At 41.0% G+C, this 18,264-nt stretch overlaps 1 protein-coding gene across 1 annotated transcript in view; it reads right to left on the bottom strand.

Annotated features, from left to right (window-relative positions):
* Nucleotides 1–17,414, bottom strand: part of l(2)41Ab (lethal (2) 41Ab) — a 45,335-nt gene extending 27,921 nt beyond the window's left edge. Inside the window, exons 1-7 of the mRNA XM_070096423.1 lie at nucleotides 16,840–17,414; nucleotides 15,467–15,603; nucleotides 15,251–15,337; nucleotides 14,378–14,510; nucleotides 11,808–11,965; nucleotides 9,292–9,439; nucleotides 8,629–8,762 (exon numbers count right to left, since the gene is read on the bottom strand). Of these exons, the coding sequence (XP_069952524.1) occupies nucleotides 8,629–8,762; nucleotides 9,292–9,439; nucleotides 11,808–11,965; nucleotides 14,378–14,510; nucleotides 15,251–15,337; nucleotides 15,467–15,603; nucleotides 16,840–16,996 (954 nt within the window). The 5' untranslated portion in view covers nucleotides 16,997–17,414. The remainder of the gene's footprint in view (nucleotides 1–8,628; nucleotides 8,763–9,291; nucleotides 9,440–11,807; nucleotides 11,966–14,377; nucleotides 14,511–15,250; nucleotides 15,338–15,466; nucleotides 15,604–16,839) is intronic.
* Between the last annotated feature and the right edge of the window lie 850 nt (nucleotides 17,415–18,264).

Here is an 18,264-nt window from a genome sequence, read left to right as displayed (position 1 = left end):
TATTCCATATACCTCACTGATGATGGCAGGCAGTAACACGTGCATGGTTGTTGTGGAAATTTATTTGGTCACTAAAGTTCCACAGGACCAATCCGACATGGCCATAATGGAACGGCTGAGCTGGGTGGCCCTTATACCCCACCCAAAACAAAGCATTCTCTAGTTGGCGTGGATTGTTGGTAAGCTTATTTAATTTATAGATTTACCTTTCAGGGAAGGAGTAGGTAGTTTTACTGGTAGTACACTAATATTAGGATCATTTAGGCAACTGTAGATAATAATAATGTAGACCTAAGACCTTAACATAGGTAGTAATAGGCCGATAATGTAGGCAAACACTAGGATAAGTTAGCTAGGGAGAACTGGCAGCCCTAGTTTGAACGAAGAGACGAGGGCCTGGAAGAGAGACCAGCTCGTTCTTCTTAAGACAGACACCAACTGGACAAGACGTGCCGTGATCAGCAGACGGCGCCCCCCATGTGTCTTCACATTTGAGACCTGGGGAAATCTGGTAGAGGCACCTCGATGTACCGTAGATGACCTCCGTCAGGCCCATACAGTAAGACAAGACCTCCACTTTATCTCATAGATTTCTGACATGTGTCTGGGGAGAATTGTGAGTGAGTTTGATCTGTGGGCCCGGTGTGCAACAGGCAGTGCATGCCCAGTAAGTACCAGTGTCTCAGGGCAGTCTGGAAGCTAGTGTCCGTGTCTGCATAGTTATACTAGGGGATACATACCCTCTTGGATATAGGAATTTCTGAGGTGCAGGCAGGACACTAATAACGATTGAATATTGCAGGAATTAAGGCTCCCGGTTGCACGTGGTTTCTGAGGGGAAGTCCAGAGGGGCTAAGGCTAAGCTTAGGGAAGTTGAAGATCAGGATATATGCTGCAACACCAAGTAAGTTAGTCCTTTATATGTGCATGCAGGCGAGTTTCTTGCAACATCAATCATTTGTGAAAATCTGTCCTATAAGCCACTTGTGAGGCTGAGGTACCCACCTCAGAGCTCGGTGTCAACAGAGTTTGCCAGGGTAGGCGACTCACTTGGAGGCAGTCCACACAAATTTTCACAAAAGTGGTCCTTCGAACCAGATGTGGAATAGCTAGGTTAAGCTATCATAGCTAGGCCACAGTTAGGAACCAATTTAACAAAGTTAGGTTAAGTTAGCACTCCTAGGCCCAGAGTTACACAGAGGCTAGGCCAAGCTGACTATACACACAAGTTGTTATTTGCAGTAATTTACAGGCAGGCCAGGTAGGCTAGAGAAGCTTGTGAATTTAATTATTTACAGTGATTACAAGTAATCCAGAGTAGGAGACTTGTGTGTTAATTACTTACAATGGATTTGCAAGGTAGCCACAGTTAGGCTAGGCTTGTGCAATATTTACAAGTTATAGTAGCTAGGACAGATTTAACCTAGTTATTATTTATAGGGAGTTATAAAGCCAGGTTTAAGCTATAGCACACTAGCTAGGTTAGGATTTACCTTATCCAACCATCCACGCTAGACAGAGTAAACTGGGCAGTTAGGCCAAGCTGTTTACATACATTATTCATTTACTGTTTCACAAGTTGATTTGTTGAATTTATTTGTGTTAACCAAGTGATTTTAATTTGTATACTGCACCTTTTATTGTGTGATTTTCATTGTCTTTGATTCATGTTAATGTGGGATTTGTGAATTGTACCTGAGACTAGGTTAAGTCCTGTAATTATTTGCTTACATTGTACAGGAAATTGCTAGGTTAAGCTTTCACACCGATACACATTTCGATTGGGATTTGAGAGCTAACAGTGTACATTTTTGATTCGGAGTAGAGTCAATATAATAAAGGGAGTTGTCAAGCTTGTTGAGAAGCCTTGAGACTCCTTCATTCTCACCTAATACCGTTCGTGCTGTGGGGTGGGCTAATTGAAGTACAAATTAGTACCGTGATCTTAACTAAACCGCAACTATGGTAGGTGAAGATGTAGTACCAGCTGTCCCAGCTCTAAGTCAATTAAAGCGGTCTATGGGAGCCTATAAGGGGGGCCTGAGCAAAGCATGTGAGGAGTGCCGTACGGTCAGGCAAGATCAGGACGTAAACTGGGAGGAACTAGAGAGTTGCCTGAAACCTTTGGAGCAAAGACTGGAGGCCTTTGAGAGATCATTTATCCTTCATGAGACAGAGGCCTATACTACAGGTGAGTCTGAATATACAGTCGAAGTAGCACGGACGGACTATGACGAACAAAGGGCAGAGTGTAAAGCAGAGATGAGACTCTGCAGGCAGTTAATAAAGACTTCGAAGGCCGGTACAGCAGGGGCAGCAAATGTTTCAAGGAACACGAACAACAGCACGCCTGTTAATGTGTTGCCCAGATTGCCCCAGTTGAATTTACCAACGTTCAACGGAACCTTAACAGAGTACATTGCTTTCTGGGATCAGTTTAAAGCCCAGATAGATGACAGAGACGATTTGTCAGATGCCATCAAATTACAATATTTACGTTCACAGCTCAAGGGTAATGCCTTGGACTTGGTCCGGCATTACCAAACCACTGACACCAATTACCTAGAGTTTACCTGGAGAGAGTTCCGGGGGTCAACGCCCCCACGGCCCGGTCTGTGACCAGGCCTCCTGGTGGATCAGAGCCTGATCAACCAGGCTGTTACTGCTGGCTGCACGCAAACCAACGTACGAGCCACAGCCCGACTGATCAGGAACCGACTTTAGGTGCTTGTCCAGTGCCAGCTTGAAGACTGCCAGGGGTCAGTTGGTAATCCCCCTTATGTATGCTGGGAGGCAGTTGAACAGTCTCGGGCCCCTGACACTTATTGTATGGTCTCTTAACGTGCTAGTGACACCCCTGCTTTTCACTGGGGGGATGTTGCATCGTCTGCCAAGTCTTTTGCTTTCGTAGTGAGTGATTTTCGTGTGCAAGTTCGGTACTAGTCCCTCTAGGATTTTCCAGGTGTATATAATCATGTATCTCTCCCACCTGCGTTCCAGGGAATACAGGTTTAGGAACCTCAAGCGCTCCCAGTAATTGAGGTGTTTTATCTCTGTTATGCGCGCCGTGAAGGTTCTCTGTACATTTTCTAGGTCGGCAATTTCACCTGCCTTGAAAGGTGCTGTTAGTGTGCAGCAATATTCCAGCCTAGATAGAACAAGTGACCTGAAGAGTGTCATCATGGGCTTGGCATCCCTAGTTTTGAAGGTTCTCATTATCCATCCTGTCATTTTTCTAGCAGATGCGATTGATACAATGTTATGGTCCTTGAAGGTGAGGTCCTCCGACATGATCACTCCCAGGTCTTTGACGTTGGTGTTTCGCTCTATTTTGTGGCCAGAATTTGTTTTGTACTCTGATGAAGATTTAATTTCCTCGTGTTTACCATATCTGAGTAATTGAAATTTCTCATCGTTGAACTTCATATTGTTTTCTGCAGCCCACTGAAAGATTTGGTTGATGTCCGCCTGGAGCCTTGCAGTGTCTGCAATGGAAGACACTGTCATGCAGATTCGGGTGTCATCTGCAAAGGAAGACACGGTGCTGTGGCTGACATCCTTGTCTATGTCAGATATGAGGATGAGGAACAAGATGGGAGCGAGTACTGTGCCTTGTGGAACAGAGCTTTTCACCGTAGCTGCCTCAGACTTTACTCTGTTGACTACTACTCTCTGTGTTCTGTTTGTGAGGAAATTATAGATCCATCGACCGACTTTTCCTGTTATTCCTTTAGCACGCATTTTGTGCGCTATTACACCATGGACACACTTGTCGAAGGCTTTTGCAAAGTCTGTATATATTACATCTGCATTCTTTTTGTCTTCTAGTGCATCTAGGACCTTGTCGTAGTGATCCAATAGTTGAGACAGACAGGAGCGACCTGTTCTAAACCCATGTTGCCCTGGGTTGTGTAACTGATGGGTTTCTAGATGGGTGGTGATCTTGCTTCTTAGGACTCTTTCAAAGATTTTTATGATATGGGATGTTAGTGCTATCGGTCTGTAGTTCTTTGCTGTTGCTTTACTGCCCCCTTTGTGGAGTGGGGCTATGTCTGTTGTTTTTAGTAACTGTGGGACGACCCCCGTGTCCATGCTCCCTCTCCATAGGATGGTAAAGGCTCGTGATAGGGGCTTCTTGCAGTTCTTGATGAACACGGAGTTCCATGAGTCTGGCCCTGGGGCAGAGTGCATGGGCATGTCATTTATCGCCTGTTCGAAGTCATTTGGCGTCAGGATAACATCAGATAGGCTTGTGTTAACCAAATTCTGTGGCTCTCTCATAAAAAATTCATTTTGATCTTCGACTCTCAATCTGGTTAGTGGCTTGCTAAAAACTGAGTCATATTGGGACTTGAGTAGCTCACTCATTTCCTTGCTGTCATCTGTGTAGGACCCATCTTGTTTAAGTAAGGGCCCAATACTGGACGTTGTTCTCGACTTTGATTTGGCATAAGAGAAGAAATACTTTGGGTTTCTTTCGATTTCATTTATGGCTTTTAGTTCTTCCTGCGATTCCTGACTCCTATAAGATTCCTTTAGCTTAAGTTCGATGTTTGCTATTTCTCTGACCAGTGTCTCCCTACGCATTTCAGATAGATTGACCTCTTTTAGCCGCTCTGTTATTCTTTTCCGTCGCCTGTAAAGAGAGCGCCTGTCTCTTTCTATTTTACATCTACTCCTCCTTTTTCTTAGAGGAATAAGTCTTGTGCATACATCGAGTGCCACCAAGTTAATCTGTTCTAGGCATAAGTTGGAGTCTGTGTTGCTTAGTATATCTTCCCAGCTTATATCGGTTAGGACTTGGTTTACTTGGTCCCACTTTATGTTTTTGTTATTGAAGTTGAATTTGGTGAATGCTCCCTCATGACTAATCTCATTTTGTCGGTCTGGGGCTCTGCACATACATGTCTGAACCTCAATTATGTTGTGATCTGAGTATACTGTTTTTGATATGGTGACATTTCTTATCAGATCATCATTGTTAGTGAAGATGAGGTCTAGTGTATTCTCCATTCTAGTAGGCTCTATTATTTGCTGGTTTAAATTGAATTTTGTGCAGAGATTTAAAAGCTCGTGTGAGTGTGAGTTTTCATCAGAGCTGCCTCCTGGTGTTATTACTGCAACAATATTATTTGCTATATTCCTCCATTTTAGGTGCCTTAAGTTGAAATCCCCCAGGAGCAAGATGTTGGGTGCAGGAGCTGGAAGATTTTCCAGACAGTGGTCAATTTTTAACAGCTGTTCCTGGAATTGCTGGGATGTTGCATCCGGAGGCTTGTAGACTACCACAATGACTAGGTTTTGGTTCTCGACCTTTACTGCTAAAACTTCCACTACATCATTTGAGGCATTAAGCATGCCAAAGACCAATTAAAGGTCACGTTTGGCAACACTGAGGAGATAAAGGTAGCTATACTTTATCAGTTGTTGGATCTAGAGGCTTGTCGCCATGACCGTCAGAGCCTAGAGAAGTTCCGAATTGAAGTTATGAGTTTGATGAATAGTCTTTAAGATTTACATGATTGGGGTAAGTCGGAATGGTTCATCAGTCAGGTGATTCAGAGGAAACTAGCTAGCACTACAGTGCATGAGTTACACTTAAAATATCTTACGAATAGGTTCACGATAAAACAAATTGTTGAGGGGTAGGGAGATCTCATTTCTCATTTGAGTATAGGTGTGAGAGAGGAGTCACCACCATCACCACATAAAAACCCAGACAGTCACTCAAAGATCTCGAGAGATCAGTCTAAAGCTTGTACGACTAACGTTGGAGTGTACTAAGGTAAGAACCTCTAAGCAGAACCTCAGAGGCACTCATGCCAGAATATGTGTGTTCTGCGAAGGCGAACATGCTAGCACGAGTTGCTCGGAGTATATAACACTGAGCAGTAGGCAACAGAGACTAAGAGAGTTGAGACTCTGCTTCAAGTGTTGTGGGGAACACTTTGCGAGAGACTGTGGCACCCAGCTCAGTGAGTGTCGAGTCTGTTGCAAAGGTAAGCACCATACTGCACTATGTCCCAATAATTTAAGGGAACCCCAGGCTAGTAGGGATATCTCTCAGGTAGAGATAGAAACTGAGTCCGAGCCTGAAATGGTAACCAGCATGATTAGTGGGAGTAAAGTCTCTAATCCGAGTGAGAATCACGGAGGTGCTGCCCTTCCTACAGTCATGGCAAAGGTTGTGAATGGGCACAGGTCCGAAACAACCCGAATATTCTTTGACCCAGGAGCACAAGTATCCTTGATAACAAAGAAGTTGGTGGCTAAATTAAAGTTGAAGGCCACAAAGAAAGTTAGTATGATGTTGGGAGGGGCTATAAGTCAGGTCCCACCCAAATCTTATGATGTGGTGGATGTCACCGTCAAATTAGGTGGACATCACAGAGATATTACAGCCTTGGTGGTAGAGACATTACCCAGGGCAATTACAGTGAGAGGTCTTGCTGCAGCAGCTAAGCGATTGAAAGACCTTGACGTGAAGCTGGCAGACCAGGGAATTACCACTGACACAGTCAGAAATGTAGGTATCCTGGTGGGAGCCAATCATATAGATGACTTCCTGTCTACACGACGGACGTTTAAGGAAGGAATTGGTTTATACAGATCCCCAGTAGGATACATCATAGGCGGCAGGATTCCACCTGAATTCCCTGCCACGCCAGATAGAAGAGAAGCTGTCCCCATGATAGCTGGGGGAGTAGTGATAATGAATACCAGTATACACGATGAACCGCCAGGGAAGCTGAACCAGGTAGGGAGTGACGAACACTCGGCCACCTTGGGAAAACACTTTTACATGGTATGTAAAGAGGGAGATAGATTGCCTTTAAATCCAGGGAACCTCATAACAGTGGGAGGAAAGGCTACCAAGGCGTGTGGGCCACTGGGTGGGAAAGTACGGAGCCGCTCAGTCAAGGCTAGACATACGAAAGATGTTAAAGTTAAAGCAAAGGGTGCTAAGACCACCGGAACCAACAAGTTTACACCCCCAGAGGTCCACACAGGGGAAACTGGACGGTTGAAGTTAGACCGGAGTCTGCTCAACGAGAGTGGCCAGACGGCAATCGTGTCCAGGGTCCGCCGTGGGGGCTTGCGGAAGGTGAACTTGATTTAGACTTAGCGCCTACCTTCGCCGGCGGGAGGATGTGGAAATTTATTTGGTCCCTAAAGTTCCACAGGACCGATCCGACGGCCGTAATGGAACGGCTGAGCTGGGTGGCCCTTATACCCCACCCAAAACAAAGCATTCTCTAGTTGGCGTGGATTGTTGGTAAGCTTATTTAATTTATAGATTTACCCTTAAGGGAAGGAGTAGGTAGTTTTACTGATAGTACACTAATATTAGGATCATTTAGGCAACTGTAGATAATAATAATAATGTAGACCTAAGACCTTAACATAGGTAGTAATAGGCCGATAATGTAGGCAAACACTAGGATAAGTTAGCTAGGGAGAACTGGCAGCCCTAGTTTGAACGAAGAGACGAGGGCCTGGAAGAGAGACCAGCTCGTTCTTCTTAAGACAGACACCAACTGGACAAGACGTGCCGTGATCAGCAGACGGCGCCCCCCACGTGTCTTCACATTTGAGACCTGGGGAAATCTGGTAGAGGTCGCTCGATGTACCGTAGATGACCTCCGTCAGGCCCATACAGTAAGACAAGACCTCCACTTTATCTCGTAGATTTCTGGCCAGTGTCTGGGGAGAATTGTGAGTGAGTTTGATCTGTGGGCCCGGTGTGCAACAGGCAGTGCATGCCCAGTAAGTACCAGTGTCTCAGGGCAGTCTGGAAGCTAGTGTCCATGTCTGCAGTTATACTAAGGGATACATACCATCTTGGATATAGGAATTTCTGAGGTGCAGGCAGGACACTAATAACGATTGAATATTGCAGGAATTAAGGCTCCCGGTTGCACGTGGTTTCTGAGGGGAAGTCCAGAGGGGCTAAGGCTAAGCTTAGGGAAGTTGAAGATCAGGATATATGCTGCAACACCAAGTAAGTTAGTCCTTTATACGTGCATGCAGGTGAGTTTCTTGCAACATCAATCATTTGTGAAAATCCGTCCTATAAGCCACTTGTGAGGCTGAGGTACCCACCTCAGAGCTCGGTGTCAACAGAGTTTGCCAGGGTAGGCGACTCACTTGGAGGCAGTCCACACAAATTTTCACAGTTGTTCTTGTAAGCATGCCACGCACCAATTCCACACAAACAGTGCTCACCCGGCGTCCAATGCGATCCGCCATGTTGTAAGCACAAAACAGGAAAACTGCGCAGTAAACCAGTTGAATCAGGAGCCACTGCGCAGCCTGTCCGCACGGCCCGGAAGCGATGAGGACAATGGTATGATGATTACGGGTTCGAATCTTTGACATGCCAGCTATGAGATGTAAATGTGATTGTTAAATTCTACTCTTTTGTGGTGTCAGGCTATATAAAATTATTCACAAAAGATGACAGCACGCTTGTTTCTGCGTTTGAGTCAGCATGCTGAGTTGAATTTTGCGTAAAACCCATTTTTTCCGAGGAGCTAGAGAAAATATTGACCCCAAACATTCTGGGCAACGATTTTTCTCGTACGTTTTAAGTGGTTTCGTTCACGTAGAAGAGGAATAATGACTTACCTGTGCTCGGAGTCCTGCCTGCTGAGCCAGGAGCTCCTGCAGATGCTGGTGGGCGTAGGTATGTTCCTGTGAGCGTCGCTGTAACGTCACTACATTAGTCTCCCATGCTCGTTTCACCCCAACACTCTCACACTCTGAGTAAAGATATGTGGCAAAATGCACAAAAAGGGAATCATAATTAAACTTTCCACTGTAACACACTCAGAAGATAACCCAAGTAATCAAAGGATGACTTAATAAAATGAAAAATGAAAATATGACTCGAGCAAAAAAAGATACTGGTCAAGTAACTCGAGTAATAAGAGATGACATAAATAATTAAGGGATGACTCAAGCCGTGCTGCTAATCACGAACTGGACCCTAGTACTTTCTCAAATATGTCACTTACTGCATTACCTTTATAATTTAACATTCATCGTGTACAATCCATGTAAATTGTGAATTCATTACCTCTGCAACTTGCTCAGCTATCAAAACTTTGAGGCCCAGTCCCTGGACCCATTATGTACCTCTGTAATCTTTTGACTACCGCCCACAGGATGGGTATGGGGTGCATAATAAACATATTAAACTAACTAACTAACAATCCAGAGAAAGTGATCAAAAAAAAAATAACTGAGTATGGACATAATGCTCATAAGTATATACAAAATCTCTCTCACCCAGCTGCATCAGTTCATCATGTTGTATCCTAGCTCTTGCTTGGGACGCCTGTGTGAGCTCTCTCTCCTCCTGGATGGATGTGTGAAGAGCGGTCAGCGTAGCTCTCTCTCTCTCCAGGGCAGTCCTTAACCGCTCTACTAACATGTCCTGTAACACAGGTAAACGCAGTGATTGAGGCTGCTCAGGTTTTCCCATGGTCTGGATGTTTTTGTATCTTCATGTCCACTTTAGGTGGTGTGTTTGACAATATAAGTTATAGCATTGCCTTTCCTGAACTGAAGTGACACATTTCAGGGTGGAAAAACTTACAGGAAGGGAGGTTGCATTTTCCTGTTGTCATATGGGCACGACATTTTCCGGCAATAGAATAAGATTTTTTTACAGTATATAAAATTTCAGTTGAACTGGGAATTTATGCATAGAAACCATGGCATTAACAATGTAGCTTGATAACTCTTGCTCTGGTGTTAGGCAAACAACTCTTAGTCTAGTGATGTGTTAAATAAACATAGCTCTTGGTCTTGTAAACAACTCTTTAGTGATGTGTCAGGTAAACAGCTTATTTTAATGATGGTTAGGTTAGGTAAGGTTCGTCAGGAAACAAGACAAGTATTTCCTGACGCGGGTCTTGGTCAGATGATGACCCGCCTTTGGAGCTTTTGGTCATCTGACCGAGACCTTCCGGTCATTTATAACCATTATGGTCATTTATAACTATTATTATTTTTAATGATGTTGTTAAGTAAACAACTCTTGTTTTAGTGATGGTGTGTTAAGTAAACAACTCTTGTTTTAGTGATGGTGTGTTAAGTAAACAACTCTTGTTTTAGTGATGGTGTGTTAAGTAAACAACTCTTGTTTTAGTGATGGTGTGTTAAGTAAACAACTCTTGTTTTAGTGATGGTGTGTTAAGTAAACAACTCGTTTTAGTGATGGTGTGTTAGGTAAACAACTCTTTTAGTGATGGTGTGTTAGGTAAACAATAATTCTTGCTCTAACTTTGCAAAATAAAACGGAGATCAAGATCAAGGTAGTAGCACAATGTAATGTATCTAATTTTGCTAAATATAAAAAATAAAAACTGTAAGAGTTGTGGAAAATTGCATTTATCTGAATGTATCATTATATACATAACAGTAAATGAAAAGATGATTATTATTTATCAGTTAGACATGTAGGAATTTGGGACACCTAGGTCGCAAAAAATGTCCCCCTTCGATACCTACCACTGTCATATCCACAAGTTGCTCTGGACCTATTAATTACCAATGAAATATGTATAACCAGGAATACTGGTAAATATATAAATTTTGTGGACTGTATATTAAAAATAATAAATGGTTATATATATACACAATTACATAACAGAACGAAAATATATTTTAATATCACTCACCAATTTGACTGGAGATTAATGTACATCATACTCAGAAAACCTCACTGTCTATCTATGAAAATAACACTGGCCAGGTTACTGCATAACTTATCTGAGGTTCCTGGAGCTGTCTTGTCCAGTCGCCTGATATCTCAAGTTATGCAGGAATGCACATCCAACAATTTCGCCTCCTATTTGAGAGGTGTCAATCCAATTTTAACCTCTAGAGCACGAAAAATTCTTCCCATTACATTAACGTTGTATCCAATTCAAAACCACAAAATGGCGACTGTCTCTTCTTTTTTTTCGATAACATACTTCTTTTAAAAATACAATATAGGGCATCTATTTACCTATAGATTACCGTATTTCCGGAAAATATATACAGTATTTTCCACAAGAGAAGTGATAATTACGATTAAACCCGCATTATATATAAATTTTTGTCTTTAATTGTAATTCAGAAACTTTAAAACCCATAATTCTGGAGCGGAATAACGTTCAAGAAAATATTATGGAGTACATTAACCAAGCGAGAATATATAAATATATAAACATCGTTGTGAATACAAAGCGCAACCAGTTTTTATACGAATGTAGATTTATATATTTTAAATCAGGGGGAGGCGCTGAACTCACAAGGATCATGTACAACAAACAAACAAAGGTTTATTTCTTTGCAAAGGTTAGTGTGTGTTTAAATTTCATAATTTGATTGGTACAAAGACTGTCACTATCATGTCGGGGCATTTCGGGTGCCTGGGGAATGGGAAATATTCAGGTTCGATCCAAAGAAGGCGAGGATTAGTCCAATTCCTTGAATTAAGAGCCCCTCCCCACCGGAATCAAGGAACCTTTTTTGAGGGGACATGTAAATGTTAAGCATAATCTGTATTCCATTTTAGTGTATCAATCACTGAAAGAATGAGTAAGTTCTGCAGCTGCAAAACGCAACTGGGTGTTACCCACTGGATTAAAAACAGACATTTTATATGGTCTAATTTTTTTTATGGAGCGAATACCCAGCATGGGTTTGCCAGCTGTTGCCTAGCAAGTGAGCATGACATCACATGAATAAAAACTACGTCATGAGAAATCACCCCTGACGAAGAAAACACCAGCAGCAGCGGAAGGACTTACCTGCGTCATCTTGTCCTTTTCGAGGTTGGCTCTGTCCCAGGCAGTGTTGTGTATGGCACGGGTAAGGGTAGTAACATCGCCTTCACTCTGTGCCCTGGCAGCCCTCACTGCTGCCACCCGAGCTCCCAACTGTGCCAATTCACGCCCTACCTCAACCTCTGTAAAAGAAAAATACTTTTTTATATACATCTTAATGTTTGTGATCACTTATAATATCTAATATTTAGTGAGTTATTGCTGCACTTAGACAAGTTTAAATGATTGTGAGTTAATTATAATAGGCAAAGTCAGGATATATTTTTTTCCAGAATAGCTCTCTCTCTCTCTCTCTCTCTCTCTCTCTCTCTCTCTATATATATATATATATATATATATATATATATATATATATATATATATATATATTTTTTTTTTTTTTTTTTTTTCAACAAGTCGGCCGTCTCCCACCGAGGCAGGGTGACCCAAAAAAGAAAGAAAATCCCCAAAAAGAAAATACTTTCATCATCATTCAACACTTTCACCACACTCGCACATTATCACTGTTTTTGCAGAGGTGCTCAGAATACAACAGTCTAGAAGCATAAACATATAAAGATACACAACATATCCCTCCAAACTGCCAATATATATATATATATATATATATATATATATTATATATATATATATATATATATATATATATATATATAATATATATATATATAATATATATATATATATATATATATATATATATATATATATATATATATATATATATAAAATATAGGGAGATACCACCTATAGAACTGGTCTGGGGTCCCTCATCATGAGGGAAGAGATAAATGTACTTCAGGGAAAGCTCAAGATTCTCCCCGGAGATATTTGAATATTTTCTTCTGCCAGCCCCTATATTCTGTGTGAACTTTATTTATAAAGAAAATACATTAACATAGATACAATGGGAAGAAGAACAACATAAATGGTATGTTAGAGCCGACATCTCAAGGACTTCATCCGGTTCCCCGGACCGTGTGCCCAGAACACTGCAGGCATTTTCCCTCTGGATCGCAACACTGAGTCTCTGAAAGAGGAAGTTGGCCACTTTGTGGTGAGTTTCATGTAATTTCCTCCCCGGTTTCCCAAGTATTTTAGTGAAGGTTACTGTAATTTACTAAGTCATGTTGTAGTGCTATAATTACTTTGAAATACACAAAAATTAGATCGAACAAAAAAGACCCAAAAATGGTCAAACAAAACTGGTAAACAAAAAATAGATATTTACAGTCGAATAAAAAAATGAGGCGTCACTGTACAAAACAATGCATTGAGTTTCAAACAAGCAGGAAAGGGAATAAGAAAGCTAAAGAAGATTGTGAAATTAAAGATGCGAGGGAATCAATGACCAACCCAGAAGCTTCTTTTAAAGTATAAGCAACAAGGTTAGGGAAAATTATTACCGTTATTATTATTACATTCATAGGTTAGAATGACTAGAATGTCTGTAGTTTTGAGACAGTCGCAAGAGCGAGTCTGGCAGCATAGCTTGACTACAAATGGCCCAGCAGGGGTCATTCAGGGCCAGAGAGAATGGGAGCAATTCAGATTCCATCCAAGGAAGGGTAGGGCAGGTCCAAAGATTAGGAAAAAGATAGGCCTATTAATTAGGAGAAATGATAGGAACACTTAAATGTAACTCAGATCAACTTACTATTAATAACTAAATAATTTGTCAAAAAAATCAACATAACTCCCCTCTGTTTTTACACTAGAGAATACAAGCAGAATTCCAGAAATTCACAATTATATAGGTTAGTACGATAAATAAATTATGCAAGGTCCAAGTCAACTAGTGACGAACCTCAGACAAATAGACAGATTGAAGCAAGTCACTGTTTTAATTGAAGTTTTAATGGAATGTAAAGTGGAACTTGGTAAACTATTAGCTGATCTCTTCAGTAAATCACTACAAACGGGTATCATACCAAATACGTAGAAAATCGAAAATGCAATACCCATTTACTTCTAAGTGGGAAGTAGATCCTTAGTAAGTAAGTAAGATTATTTAAGTACAGGTACACATAAGTATAGTTATACAAATTTAGGTGATCATAATTATCATACTAATAACATATGTGTAAATTACCTAGGATAACCATAAAACGTCAAAGTGACCTATTTCCATTGGGCTCCCTATAATATCTTATTATTTAAAGCGTAGATTTATGTGTCGAATTATAAACCAAACAACTTTGCTTCAATTGTGGAAAAATTGATGGAAATATAATTGCAGATGTAATTCACAGCTGCTTTGAAAGATATTAATTGATCAATGAATCTCATCACAGTTCCACAAGGGGGCGTTCTTACCTTAGGAAATTATTAACTCTTTTCACTAATGTATTTGAGGTGGTTGATGATGATAATCAATTCCTTGATCATGATAAGCAATTCCTTGATAGAATTCTACACAGGAGACTGATGAAGAAAGTAGCAGCACAGTATAAGAGAAATTAATTATCTGCTGCATCCAGGTATAGTTGACCGATAGGCAACAAAATTTGCATTAATGTGAAGAAATCACTCACCGTGGTGTCGAGCATGATTGAGAGCAACTAATAGGGATCGTTCCTCCTCCCGAGCATGAGCAAGTGTTTCCTGGGCTGCCTGCACTGCCTGCCTTTTCTTCTTTCTCTCCGCCTTGGCCTTGTCCAGATCCACCTGCATCGAAAGTATTAATAAGTTGATGTGTGTTAATTACATATTTGTAGATACAGGGATAAATTTGTGATCGTGATGTCAAGAGGAAAACGTTAAACCCGCAGGAGTAATGTAGTGTCTGTGGAATGGGAGGTATTCAAATATGATCCAAGCAAGGGAAAGATAACTCCACTTGTTTGGATCAAGGGACCTTCGCCAGCACGAAGGGAAAATAACGCAGTAAGGTCAAATAATACAATACCAATTCAAGATTAAAAATTTCACATTATTTTACACATACTAAAGTCAGCTTTGAACCTAGACATTTGAATTTTACTCTCCACCGTCATCAAATTGTTAAGCATCTTTCTGGACGCTGAAAGTTACGCGTTGTTCCCCGAATTTGGTCCTCGTTGCCATACACAAATATTGAAAATTTGAAGCTAATTGGATGAGGCGTTCTCGAGATGTGAGCGAAATAAAATCGAAAAGCTAAAGGAAGAAGAAAAAAAGTTCCGGCAACCTCTTAAAGATCTCCCTTCAGGGATACCTAATTACAAATAAACAAATCCGGACAACTAAAGGAAATGCAAGAAGTGAAAACTCAGACATTGTAGGTTACAGAGAGACAAAGTTCTCAGGGAAATAAGTAAGTTTATTCAGGTATACACAAATACAGTTATATAGAATTATCGTACATACCAGCATATGTGTAAAGAACCTAGGATAACCCAAAAATTAAGTTAGTTTTTTGTACTTACCTGAGCTCGAGTAACAGCTTGCTGGATGTCGAAGAGTTGAGCTCCTAGTGACACGTTGTCCGTTTTCAGGTCCTCAGTTTGTTGACGCTGCAATGACCGTAGTACTGCTTTAATTAACTCATCGATTATCTGATGAAATTTTTCCATTATATTACGCCTTGGGCAAAATGATATTTCAGTAGAGGTGTGTTTATGCCTACCAGAGGACCTTCTTACCAGTTGTCTGAGTCGCAGCTGTAGTTGGCTCTTCTCCTCGAGGAGTTGCTTACGCTTGGCGTCCTGGAAACGTCGTAGCAGCGGATGGTCTGGTCCCAAGGTCTTGATCACCGCCTCCCACGATGGTGCTCCAGCACCTGCAACACCACACATCCTTACTACCACAAGCCATCATTACGTACCGTAACCACCCTCACCATCGAGCACAGTCCTCACACCAGTATTCTGACAACACCCCAATAAAATCACTACAAAACTGTAAAGTATCAAGACGTTTATAGGGTTGAGATAAAGTACTGCAAGTAGCTCGAGGCTTGGATGGTAGTGTCCTCGACTCACACACTGTGGGTACAAGATAGACCCCCTGTACGGGTGTAACGTTGGGCATGTTTTATTACAACTGCTGCCCCTGTTCACCTAGCTAGTAGGTATCTGGGTGTTAGCCGACTGTTGTGGGTCGCATCCTGGGGGACAAGATTAACTTAGGCTGCCTGAAATGCTCTGCATATATAGGGGCTTTCTATGAAGTATGCCAGTAATATCATATAGGTCTGTATCAAATGTTGTTTATAGAAATAAAGCATTGGAAACAAAAGTTTTCTGGTTACTGCTTATGTGGAAAATACTGTATATATTTTCCAGAAATTCAGTATTTATATGTAAATAGATGGCCATACTGTATTTAATAATATTTATGTCATAGAAAACGGAAAGCCTGCGTCTGCGTAGGAGACTCGCCATCTTGGTTTTTGAACTGGATACAACGTTAATATAATGGGAAGAATTTTTCGTGCTCTAGAGGTTAAAATTGGATTGACATCTCTCAAATATGAGGCGAAATTGTTGGATGTGCATTCCTGCATAACTTGAGATATCAGACGACTGGACAAAACAGCTCCGTGAACCTCAGATAAGCTCTCTAGATTTGTGTATAATTCTGGCCAGTGTTTTCATAAATTTAGTGAGGTTTTTCTGAGTATGATACAACTTAATATCCAGTCAGTTGGTGAGTGATATTAAGATATATTTTCCTTCTGTTATGTATATGTGAATTTATATATAATCATTTTTTAATATACAGTCCACAAATTTATATATTTACTAATATTCCTGGTGTATGTATATTTCATTTAATTAATAGGTCCAGAGCAACTTGTGGTTATGACAGTGGTAGGTATCGAAGGGGGACATTTTTTGCGACCTAGGTGTCCCAAATTCCTACTTGTCTATGTAACATTGATAAATAATAATTATCTTTGTTATCATTTACTGTTATGTACATAATTAGTTACATTCAGATAAATGCAATTTTCCACAGCTCTAGTTAAATGGCCACTTACTAATGTATGTTTAAATGTAAGTTAGGTTCCCACCTGCTGGAGTGTGTGTTGGAGAGAGTTCCTCCGCCACCTCCGACTCTCCATCTGTGTGTTGGTTCTGGGTTGAAGCCTCTTCTAAAACGTTAGGCACCTCGTCACCATCATCTTGGTCATCATAGTCCCCCTGGGATTGCTGTTCTGGGTCACTCATGGCTTAAAACCAGCAGATATCAAGCCTTGACTAACTTAAACAACTTTAATTATCTCGGTGTAGTACTTCAGCACAATTCTATGTGCATTTTCAATGTAGTTATAATTAGGAGTTCCTATATGGTTATTCCGTCTAGAGGAGCACTGTTATTCTATTTACAATTTAACTATAGCGTAATCTGTAAATTATGTTGTTGTACCTACAAGAATAAGCTTGTCTCTACGCTTGTATAGTAATTACGGTAGTAAACTGCACGATTACAAAAGATTTAGTTTTAACGAACCTGGAGAAAAGTATCACTGATCATCTAGAATCAAATGTGAAGCAGATAGCGTCATCGTTGTCATGGTAACTCAGAAGGTAGCGTCACCGTTGCCATGGTAACTCAGAGGGTAGCGTCACTGTTGCCATGGAAATAATATTTATACACTGTGACATCCGCCGAACTAAAAAAAAAAAAAAGTCAATATGGAGTTTAGGTCCTGGTCTGGACTCATTATTTAATAATATACAGGCATGTTATCCATACCCCGGCAACAAATGTTATTTTGTGTGCAAAATTTTATTTGGGAAATATTAGCTAAAAACAATGCATTACGGCACGAGGCGCACGTCAGAGCCTGTCAGACGTAAACAAAAATAACAAAAGAAGGCACAATACCGTGACTGGAACGATACACAAATAACCCGCACATAGAAGAGATTATTATTATTATAATCAAGGGGGAAGCGCTAAACCCGGAGGATTATACAGCGCCTGGGGGGGGGGATGTGGGAGGCATTCAGGCTTAATTCGGGGAACTGGAGCACAGATCCAATTCCCTAAATCAAGAGCCCCTCACCAACATCAAGGAACCTTCCTTGAGGGGCACATAGAAGAGAGGAGCTAGCGACGACGTTTCGGTTCGACTTGGACCATTTACAAAGTGACATGGTCCAAGTCGGACTGAAACGTCGTCGTAAGCTCCTCTCTTCTATGTGCGGGTTATTTGTGTAAACAAAAAGCACATTAGAATGTAAAAAAGCTCACCAGAACGTAAAAAAAAAAGGACATCAGAACGTAAACAAAAGCGCACTAGAGCGTAAACAAAAAGCACATCAGTAAACAAAAGAGCAACAGAATGCAAATAAAGGCAGTCGATTCTCATATCTACCACTGGAGGAGTTAGGCTAAGTTAGATTATTTATGGTTGGTTTACAATATGAGTTTCCTTAGATTGTTTCTTAAAATTTCCATGAAATAACCCCACCTAATATTGAATATTGTT

The sequence above is a fragment of the Cherax quadricarinatus genome, chromosome 53 (genome assembly GCF_038502225.1).
Source record: "Cherax quadricarinatus isolate ZL_2023a chromosome 53, ASM3850222v1, whole genome shotgun sequence".
NCBI lineage: Eukaryota > Metazoa > Arthropoda > Malacostraca > Decapoda > Parastacidae > Cherax > Cherax quadricarinatus.
The sequence above is the reverse complement of the archived record's forward strand: the minus strand, read 5'-3'. Positions and strand labels throughout refer to the sequence as shown.